The sequence below is a fragment of the Phyllostomus hastatus genome, unplaced genomic scaffold (genome assembly GCF_019186645.2).
Source record: "Phyllostomus hastatus isolate PE091 unplaced genomic scaffold, TTU_PhHast_1.1 phas_scaffold_78, whole genome shotgun sequence".
NCBI classification, from domain to species: Eukaryota; Metazoa; Chordata; class Mammalia; order Chiroptera; family Phyllostomidae; genus Phyllostomus; species Phyllostomus hastatus.
This window is the reverse complement of record NW_025334041.1, coordinates 99,443,661-99,454,332: the sequence shown is the minus strand read 5'-3', so window position 1 is coordinate 99,454,332 and position 10,672 is coordinate 99,443,661. Positions and strand designations below refer to the sequence as shown.

The following is a 10,672-nucleotide window of genomic DNA, read 5'->3' as shown; positions in this document are numbered from 1 at the left end:
GGGATTTTTAAGGAGTGCAAGGTACTTGGGCTTAAGCCTTCTTGGAAGTAATCTCCCAAAAACGGTGGCCCACTAGGGCAAGGTAACTCCAGAGTACCATTGTTCACCCCAAAAGTGCCCACCACTTAAGGGAATTAGGTGGACAGAGGGCCCCAAAGGGCCTCCAAAGAACCCATGAATGGCTCCATGGATTTTGACAAGTATGTAATACCATGTAGTCACCATCTTAGTATTATACAAATAGTGGTATGGCCCTAAAAATCCCTGTGCTCTACCTATTCATCCCTCTCTTCCTCTTCCCAGTCATAAGAGAATAAGAAACTCCCTTTTAAGACTTTTGAGGTTTATAGTCAAATTACTCTATAAAATGTTTGTATCCAAATACCAGTGGTGTGCGAGAGTCCCTATTTTGTCACTCTACTATTATTATCATCAATAATATTGAGTATTATTATTTTTGATTTTAGGGTAATTGATATCTCATTTATATTAGAACAAATAAATACAAAAAAGAGAGATAGGACTCTTGGTTACAATGACAGATTTAATACAAGCCAGCTTAAGCAAAATAGGGGGTTTATTGTCTCATTCATCTGGATGCTGGCCTCCTTGGTTGACTTGATTCAGGAATTCAATTGATGTCAGAGAATATGCTATTCTTATTCTTCTATTGCAGACAGGCTTTTAAAAAAATTTTATTTATTTATTTTTATTTAAGGAGGAAGAAATGGGTGCAGGAAGCTCTAGGCTTATGTAATTTCAGTTCAGGAGGCCTCCTTGATTTAATTCTACATTTATCAGAGCTCATTTTATTGCCGTGATAGAAACCCAGTTTCATCTGACTTAATCAAAATATGTGAATACATTGGCTCATGAAACTGAAAAGTCTAGGGAAGAGGATCTACTTTCAGGAACTGCTAGATCTAGGTGCTCAAACAATGTCATCAGAACTTGATTTTTATCTTCGGCTGGTTCTCCTCCTTTTTGTCTTTATTTTCAGGCAAGCTTTCTCCACTGGTAGGCAAAATGGTTCCCGGCAGCCCAGGCTTAAAAATGACACAGAAGTCTCGTGAGCCTTTAAGGAAGTACCTCATTCTGATGGTTCCAGCAAAGGATGTAAGGAAGACTTTGGTTGGCCTGGCTTAGACACCGTGTTCCTCCCTGAGCCAATCCGTGTAGCGGGAGTAGCCATAGAAGTCTGGAGTGTATCAGGGCCCTTCTTCCTTGGTGGGTCCTGAACTCTGTTTTCTCTAACCAGCACCATGAAACTGTCGAAAGCTCTGCTTATCTTCTTAGCAGATGGTTTCTGCTTGATTTCTTGCCTTCTCACCTTTGCACAGTTAAAGACTTCGTCAGTGTCCCCAGGGCAAACGCCACAGGAAATATAGGGCTCGCTTCTGCAGTGCTGGCTGCAACTTTCTCGGACTGCAATTTCTGTTTCCCTGCACCCGTGGGGCTGCTGAGAGCTCTGCCCTGCCTTACCTGCTACAAGTTAGCAGGAGGGTTTGTGGATTTTATTTTCTCATTGAAGGATTAGTCATGGTCATCAGTTGAGAGAGTAAAGGACATAAAGGAAGTGAGAGAGTTGAGGTGGTGAGGTGTAATGAAATAGTCTTCGAAGACTTCCTTCAGGTTAGCTTGTTAACAGGCAAGCCAACCGCTGAGGACAGCCATCAAAACTGGGGAGAGCTGCGACGCCAGCGGCAGCGACCCCATTTGCTTATCCAGGAGCGTGGTTGCCTACGCATCGCCCTAGAACTCGGTCGCAACAGTGTCCCTGCGCAGGGCACCCGAGATTGTGTCGTCTCACAGGGCTCTGTGGAGGCGTCGTCGTTGCACAGGAACCACCGGACCAGAGTGGGAAATGCCAGGAAGCCATCAGCACAGCCATGCCCAAGAATAAGGGTAAAGGAGGTAAAAACAGGCGGAGAGGTAAGAATGAGAATGAATCTGAAAAAAGAGAATTAGTCTTTAAAGAAGATGGACAAGAGTATGCTCAGGTCATCAAAATGTTGGGAAATGGACGATTAGAAGCAATGTGCTTTGATGGTGTAAGGAGGTTATGCCATATCAGAGGGAAGTTGAGAAAAAAGGTTTGGATAAATACCTCAGACATTATATTGGTTGGTCTGCGAGACTATCAGGATAACAAAGCTGATGTGATTTTAAAGTACAATGCAGATGAAGCTAGAAGTCTGAAGGCATACGGCGAGCTTCCAGAACATGCTAAAATCAATGAAACAGATACATTTGGTCCTGGAGATGATGAAATCCAGTTCGATGATATTGGAGATGATGATGAAGACATTGATGATCTTGTTGAAGCACTGAAACTGTAATACACTTCAAAGGCCTTATTAAAATGGAGACCTGTTAATATCTAAATTGAACTTAAATTTTTTGAGTATTATTCTACAGTTTGGATTTCAGCCATCACCTGTTAAGAAGACTAAAACTTCACATGAATGCAGTTTGTTAAGGCATATCAATTTATTTTCATGGTTTTAAAGTATTTGTATTTTTCTTTTTAAAAAGTATATTTTATTGATTATGCTATTACAATTGTCCCAATTTTTTCCCCTTTGCCCCCCACACCAGGTACCCTCTTCCTTCCAGCAATCCCCGCCTTAGTTCATGTCCATGGGTCATGCATTTAAGTTCTTTGGCTACTTCATTTCCTATACTGTTCTTAACTTTCCTCTGTCTATTTGGTACCTTCCAAATATACTGCTCAACCCCTGTACATTTTCCCCCATTCTCCCCCTTCCCCATCCCTGCTGATAACCCTCTATGTGATTTGCATTTCTATGATTCTGTTCCTGTTCTAGTTGTTTGCTTAGTTTTTTTTGTTTTTGTTTTTTTAGATTCAGTTGTTGATAGTTGTGAGTTTATTGTAATTTTTGTGTTCATAGTTTTGATCTTCTTTTTCCTAAGTCCCTTTAACATTTCATATAATAGGGGCTTGGTAATGATGAACTCTTTTAGCTTTACCTTGTTTGGGAAGCACTTTATCTGCCTTTCCATTCTAAATGATAGCTTTGCTGGATACAGCAATCTCGGATGTAGGTCCCTGCTTTTCATCTCTTTGAATACTTCTTGCTAGTCTCTTCTTGCCTGCAAAGTTTCTTTTGAGAAATCAGCTGATAGTTTTATGGGAACCCCTTTGTAAATAACTCTGCCTTTCTCTTGCTGCTTTTAAGAGTCTTTGTCTTTAACCTTTGGCATTTTAATTATGATGTGTCTTGGTGTTGTCCTCTTTGGGTCTGACTTGTTTGGGACTCTCTGTGCTTCCTGGACTTGTATGTCTATTTCCATCACCAAATTAGGGAAGTTTTCTTTCATTATTTTTTCAGATAGATTTCAATTTCTTGCTCTTCCTCTTCTCCTTCTGGCACCCCTATGATTCAGATGTTGGCAAGTTTGGTAATGTGCCAGAGTCGTCTTATTCTCTTCTTGATTTTTTTTTTTTTGAATTCTTGTTTCTTCATTTTGTACTGGTTGACTGTTAATTTCTTCCTTATGTTCCAAATCATTGATTTAAACCTCAGCTTCCTTCCCTTCACTGTTGTTTCCTTGTGGATTTTTCTTTATTTCACTTAGTGTAGCCTTCACTTACTTCCTATGCATTTGCTGTACTCACTGAGTTCTCTGAGCATCCTTATCACCCGTGTTTTGAACTCTGCATCTGATAAGTTGGCTATCTCAATTTCGCTTAGTTCTTTTTCTAGAGTTTTGATTTGTTCTTTCATTTGGGCCATATTTCTTTGTCTCCTTAATTTGGCTGCCTTCCTGTGTTTGTTTCTGTGTATTAGCTAGAGCTGCTTTGACTCCATGTCTTGCTGGGCCTGTTACCTTGTAAGGCGGAGTCTTAAGTATTCAGTAGGGCAAGGGAACCACTTCATCACTTTGAAGCACTGTATGTGGGGGAGGAGTTAGAGAGGGAATAATGCTGCTTGCTTGGCTCTCGCCCCTTTCCCAGTCACTTGGGGTGGGGGGATGGGGAAATGGAGACAACTATACGTGAACAACAATAAAAAAAAAGACTCATCAAGTAGGTTTTGAAACATCATTTTTTTTTTCTCTAGAGGTTTTTCTTTTCCCAGCAGAGAAGATTAATGTGAAGGAGATACATCTTTACCTGGTTTTAATTATATATATAACAAATATAAAGGAGAATAAGTCTTCATATGGTTTCACCTCACATGGCTATAATTTTACCTCCCAACTGAAAACTCTAGAGTTAAAATCTGAGGCCAGAATGTGTACATAATTAACTCTTAAGAATAAGAAATAAATGTGTCCAAATGTGGAGGAAGAAACTGGATAAAACCAAACCAAAACAAAACTCCAAGTATTTGAAGAAACTGGAAAGGAGCTAAAGCACCCAGGACATGATGTGCCAAGATCTGGGAGAGAAGGGAAATGCCCTGGAGGGAGTTGAACAGTGTGTGTTGATTTGTCCCCCACCCAGGAAATTCCCTGACTTGCAGCAGCGGGCAGAGAGCCCGAGCACTTTCCACTGCCTTCTGTTGTCCTTAGAACAGAGACCAGACTCCTTACAGGGGCTTATGTATAAGCCTGGCACATATGTTTCTTCTTGTCTGGACTGACAGCCACATTAATATCACCTTCCCCCTTTTTAACAATGCTTCAGCCATACTGGCCTTCTTTCAATTCCTCCTGTTTGGGAAACTCAGACATTCTCTATGGACTTCTCTGTGCCTGGATTAAATTCTCCCACTTTTCTTCTTGGCTCATTCCTATACGTCTTTCAGATGTTACTTCCTCAGAGACCTTCCATGACTATCTCTCTATGCCCTATCCCACCCTGTCTCTAAATTAGACACCACCTTCTCTTCAGTACGTATACATACCACACAGTGAGCACTTAAGTGATATTTACTGAATGAGTGAGTGAAAGACTGCTTGAAGGTAGAGTGGCATGGTGGAAAGAAATCCAAATTTTACCTGGGTGACCTTGGGCAGTCCTTTAAACGTTTGGAGGCAATTTCCTTGTCTCTATAATACAGATAGCACCTGCTCTACTTAGTTCACAGGTTACTATGAACGTCAAATGGGAGCTGGTAGACATAAGTGTCTATAATTGTAAAATGGGACTGCAGGTATGAGTTAGTGTACTATTCACTGACTCAAAAGGAAACCACATATATTCAATCAGCAAAATACGTTGAAAGTACTGAATTAGTGATACTTCATTACAATCATTCTTGTCAACATTTTTAAGGCAAGACTTTTATAAATGGTAGTGAAAAGTAAATAATTCTAGATGAAATCTTTCCATAATATAAAAAGTTTTCTATAGCTAGGTAATAATTTTATTTATAGAATAAGATATCTCTAAAACATGACCTTTAAAGAAGGCTAATTTTAAAGGATGTAGATGAGCATCTGTAACCCATGATGCCTACTATATCGTAGGAGTTCAATCAACATTTGCTGAATGAATTTTCTTGTGTTGCATTTCCTATACCATCCTTATTTAACAGTAACTGATGATCAAGATAACTTCATATTTAAATAATCTATTGAGTGAAGAGCCCTAACAATTCGACCACTTATCATTTAAGGGTTTAGCATGCTCCTAGAAGTACATATATTTGTGTATATAAGTACTGTGCTCTAACCGATTGCACCACTGGAGCTCCTAGTATGTGTAATTTCACAGTATAACACTAAAATAAGAGAAAATATAGGTGGTACTAACGTTTCTGGAAAATGGAGTAGTGATCATATTTGCATGACCTGCCTTGCCTCAGATAGTTGGTAGGTGGCAGCAATGGACCAGAAATTATGGTTTGTTTAAACAGGACATGGAAAGGGTTAGTTTGAGTGTTAGTATTTCATTAATTTTTTTTTCAAAATAAAACATTACATTTGCAAAGCAAGCGAACAAAAATAAATAAGCATGATGTAACTGATTTACAGAATATGTTACCTAAGCTTTTATGCTCTAGTTTCTTGACAAAAACTTATTTTTGAAAACTCTGGGCTTAGTTTTATTACTATTCTTAGCTTGGTTTTTTTTTTTCCTTAAAATCTTTATTTCTTCTCTTTGTAAGCACTGGGCACTTTATGGCTCCTTTACTGACAGCAAGAGATGAGCTATGTGAACTTTCATTTTGTTTAAGCTTTGGTTTACTCTGATTGTGAAGATTTTGCCCCAAGGCTTTGCATTGGCCAAGATTCAGTTACAGAAAAAATAATCCATTTTAGACAGTTGGCATAGAATTAGCTTTAACATTGGGTATTAAATGGCTTGTGGAGTTGTGGAGACTGATGAAAGAGTCCCTAGGTCAGTGGTTCTCAACTTTAGCTTTATATCACAGGCATCTGGGTTGCTTTCAAGAATATTGATTCTGGAATTCACATTTTGAATCAAAACCTATGGGCATGTATATATGTATAGTTAATAAGCTCCCCTGGTGATTCCAGTGTGCAGCCAGAGTTGAGGCTCATGTTTCAGAATCAACTCTCACTGCAGCACTGGGCCACCAAGAGAGCTACTGATTCTTCTGCAGTCAGAATGTGCTGAATTGGGAAGCTGCTGGTTTGAAATTATGTCTCCCCTGCCGCCACCAGCAAGCTCCTGTAGTCTGGAAACTGCCACCTCCAGGAAGTTGCCACTCCAGAACCCACTACAACTGCCAGTATTAACATACTAACTCATAAAACAATGTTCTGCACCCTGCCTCCTGGTGCCCAAGAAGCTACAGTCACGGTTACCTCAACTAACAATGCCCTGAAAAACTACGGTCCACCATAACTGAGCTATCACAGAACGAGCAGCAGACAGCTGTGTGTGACTCACACTCTCCCTCCACCCATAGCACGGTCCTTTTGATCACAGAATCTCTATCATATAACAAATCCTAATTGCAGGAATGTCTGGGGTATGTAGCTTTAAACTTTCCAACCCTGCAGAACAGGAAAGGAAGCTAGAAAGAGATTTGTGTGGATGTTTTAGAGTTTATACCAATCCAGTGTTCCAACAAAGCCATCATGAAATAGAAGAGTAGTTGTTTTTTTCTTCCTTATTTTTCAGGGACCAGTGATTGAGCTGAAAGTCTGTTCCCATCCTTTACAAACCTTTAGACTCCCAGAACCAGTCAAGCTTTTCACTTCACCCTCCCTTTTCAGAAGTCACTTTGGTTACAATTCAGTTAATTTTGAATGATTTAATTTTATTTCATTCTCCTGATTCTACTTTTGCTGCTATCTCTCAGGCACCCTGTAAATTGATTTCTTACTGGGATTTCAGAGAATTTTATACAAAATAGTTACCAATTATCCAATACTTGATCACTCTGCAAGGTTTAAAAAAACCACTAAAGAATCAGAAATGTCTTCTTCTTCTTTTTATTTTTTTAAGGGTTTTATTTATTTTTAGAGGGGGAAGAGAGAGAGGTAGAGAGAGAAACATCAATGTGTGGTTGCCTCTCACATGCCCCCTACTGGGGACCTGGCCTGCAACCTTGGCCTGTGCCCTGACTGGGAATCGAATTGGTGACTCTTTGGTTTGCAGGCTGCTGTTCAATTCACTGAGCCACACCAGCCAAGGCTGCTTTTCTTTTTTTTTTAATATTCAGCAGCAATTTGACAGGGGATAGGGAAAGTTGCATGACTGTCAACCTAGCAAAGCTGCTTCTTTAATATTAGTTGGTGTAATTCAGGCTGACACTCATTAAAGGCCAATGGAAAAATTTTCTATTTTTCATTTTATTGAGATATGATATATAGTTCTGTGTAAGTTTAAGGTATATAGTATAATGACTTGACTTACATATATTGAAAAATAATTACCACAATACATTTAGTTAATATCTATCAGTACATGATAGTTACAAAGAATGGATGAGTTGTTTTAAAGACGGGAGGACCCTTGATGTCACACTAGTCCAGATCTGAGGGTGAATATGATCTGTGCCTTTAGGGACTAAGAGACAGTGTGTGTGTCTGTGCATGTCTCTGTGTCTACATACTAAGGAGGAATCAAAGGGATGTCTTCCCCAGAGAGACTTCTTGATTCCATAAGAAAAGCAAATCTGAGACTAGCTGAAGCCTGTGCTTGGGGATATTAGGAGGGGAAGGTCCTGAATTGCCTACTTTTTGTCTGACTTGGTGCCTGTCCCTTTCTCCCCTTCCCTATCTTGATGCCATAGCTCAGAGCCTGGGTGCACTCTGTTCAAAACATAGCTCTGCCTTCTGTTGCCTCTATGATATGTCCCAGCAGTGGTACCTCTGATTGTCCCCTCTTTATCTAAACTTTTTGTCTTGCTGAAGACTTACAGATGCATATTTCATGTTTTCTTTGTTTTTATGGCTATTTATTTATTTTTAGAGAGAGGGGCAGGAAGGGAGAAAGAAAGAGAGAGAAACCTGGCCCGCAACCCAGGTATGTACCCTGATTGGGAATTGAACCCGTGACCTTTCAGTTTGCAGGCCGGCACTCAGTCCACTGAGCCTCACCAGCCAGGGCTATTTCATGTTTTCTAAAGCACTCAGTACTAAGCACAGTGATATTTTCCTGTACTGTTTCCTCACTTCTAGAGTATGGAATACTCTAGATTTACTGATTTATTGTTCATAGTTATTCTGACTGGTGTGAGGAGATATCTCATTGTGGTTTTAAATTGCATTTGTCTGGTGATTAGTGACGTTGAGCATCTTTTCATATGTCTACTGGCCATCTGTATGTCCTCTTTGGAGAAGTGTCTATTAAGGTGCTTTGCCCATTTTTAAACTGGATTATTTGGGGGGGTTTTGGTGTTGGGTTTTATAAGTTCTTTATAAATTTTAGATATTAACCCTTTGTCAGATGTATTGGTGAGTATGTTCTCCCATTCAGTGGGTTGTCTTTTCATATTTTTATGATTTCCTTTGCTGAGCAGAAACTTTTTAGTTTGATGTAGTCCCAGTGGTTTATTTTTTCTTTCATTTCTCTTGCCTGAGGAGATGCATTAGAAAATATTGCTATGAGCAATGTCTAAGATTTTACCATCTATGTTTTCTTCTAGGATTTTTATGGTTTTAGTTTTTAGGTCTAACATTTAAGACTTTAATACATTTTGAATTTATTCTTTTGTGTGATGTGAGAAAGCAGTCTAGTTTCATTTTTTTGCATGTATCCAATTTTTCCAACATCATTTATTGAATAAACTATCTTTAGCCCATTGTATTGGATATATGCTCACTTCTGTCAAATAGTAATTGATTATAAAGGTGTAGGTTTATTTTTGAGCTCTCCATTCTGTTCCATTGATCTATGTGTCTGTTTTTACGTCAGTACCATGCTGTTTGGATTACTATGGCCTTAGTATACTTTGATATTAGGTAGCATGATTCCTCCAACTTTATTGTACTTGATCAGGATTGCTGTTGCTCTGTGGGTCTTTTGTGGTTCCATACCTATTTTTGAAATATTTGTTCTAGTTCTGTGAAATACATCATTGGGATCTTGATAGGAAGTGCATTGAATCTATAGATTGCTTTGGGTAGTGTGGGCATTCTCATGATGTTAATTCTTCCTATCCATGACCACAGTATGTGCTTCCACTTGTATCTTCTTCAGTTTATTTCTTCAGTGTCATAACTTGCTGAGTAGAGGTCTTCTACATCCTTGGTTAGATTTACTCCTAGGTATTTTATTCTTTTTGAAACAATTACGAATGGGGCTGTTTTCTTAATTTCCTTTTCTGTTAGTTCAATATTGGCATATAAAAATGCAACTGATTTCTGAATATTAATTTTGTATCCTCTACTTTACTGAATTAATTTATCAGACCTAGTAGTTTCTTGGTGGAATCTTTAGGGTTTTAAACTTATACACAGTGTCATGTCATCTGCCAAAATGACAGTTTTACTTTTTCCTTTTCAATTTGGGTGCCTTTTATTTCTTCTTCTTGTCTGGTTGCTGTGGCTGGGTTTTCTAGTACTATGATGAATAGGAAAGGTGAAAGCAGATGTCCCTGTCTTATTCCTGATCTTAAAAGGAACACTTATAGTTTTTGCCCATTGAATATGCTGCTGGCAGTGGGTTTATCATATATGGCCTTTATTATGTTTAGATATGTTCCCTTTATTACCACTTTGCTTAGAGTTTTTATCATAAATGGGTGCTGGATTTTATCAAATGCTTTTACTGCATTTGTTAATATGATCATGTGGTTTTTATCCTCTATGTTGTTTATGTGGTAAATCACATTTATTGAGTTGTGAATGCTGTACCAACCTTGCATCCCTGGAATAAATCCCACTTGATCAGGGTATATGATCTTTTTGATGTATTGCTGTATTCAGTTTGCTAATAATTTGTTGAGGATTTTAGTATCTATGTTCATCAGTGATATTGGCATATACTTTTCTTTTTCTTCTTGTACTGTCTTATCTAGTTTTAGAATTAGGATAATTCTGGCCTCGTAAAAATAACAAACAGGACTTCCAGCCAAGATGGAGGTGTAGGTAGACACACTGTGCCTCCTCACACAACCAAAATAAGGACAACAACAATTTAGAAATAAAATAACAACCAGAACTGACAGAAAATTAAACTGTATGAAAGTCCAACAACCAAGGAGTTAAATAGACATATTCATCCAGACTGGTAGGTGGAATGGAGTTGGACAGCTGGGCGGAAGGGGTCAAGGCACAAAAA

The 10,672-nt window shown here is 38.8% G+C and overlaps 1 protein-coding gene across 2 annotated transcripts; it reads left to right on the top strand.

The window, feature by feature from the left end:
* The first annotated feature begins 1,702 nt into the window (after positions 1-1,702).
* LOC123811870 (eukaryotic translation initiation factor 1A-like) lies at positions 1,703-2,343 on the top strand. 2 transcript variants are annotated; one of them, XM_045828382.1, is made up of 2 exons: positions 1,873-2,093; positions 2,145-2,343. In XM_045828382.1, the coding sequence occupies exons 1-2, from the start codon at positions 1,890-1,892 to the stop codon at positions 2,337-2,339; spliced, it is 399 nt and encodes a 132-aa protein (XP_045684338.1). In that variant the 5' UTR covers positions 1,873-1,889; the 3' UTR covers positions 2,340-2,343. The 2 variants fall into 2 exon arrangements, with proteins under 2 accessions (XP_045684339.1, XP_045684338.1); XM_045828383.1 differs by having other exon boundaries at positions 1,703-2,343.
* The last annotated feature ends 8,329 nt before the right edge of the window (positions 2,344-10,672 follow it).

Excerpts from the sequence above, each read along its gene's own strand:
- LOC123811870 (XM_045828383.1), top strand. The coding sequence starts at position 1,890 with ATGCCCAAGAATAAGGGTAAAGGAGGTAAAAACAGGCGGAGAGGTAAG.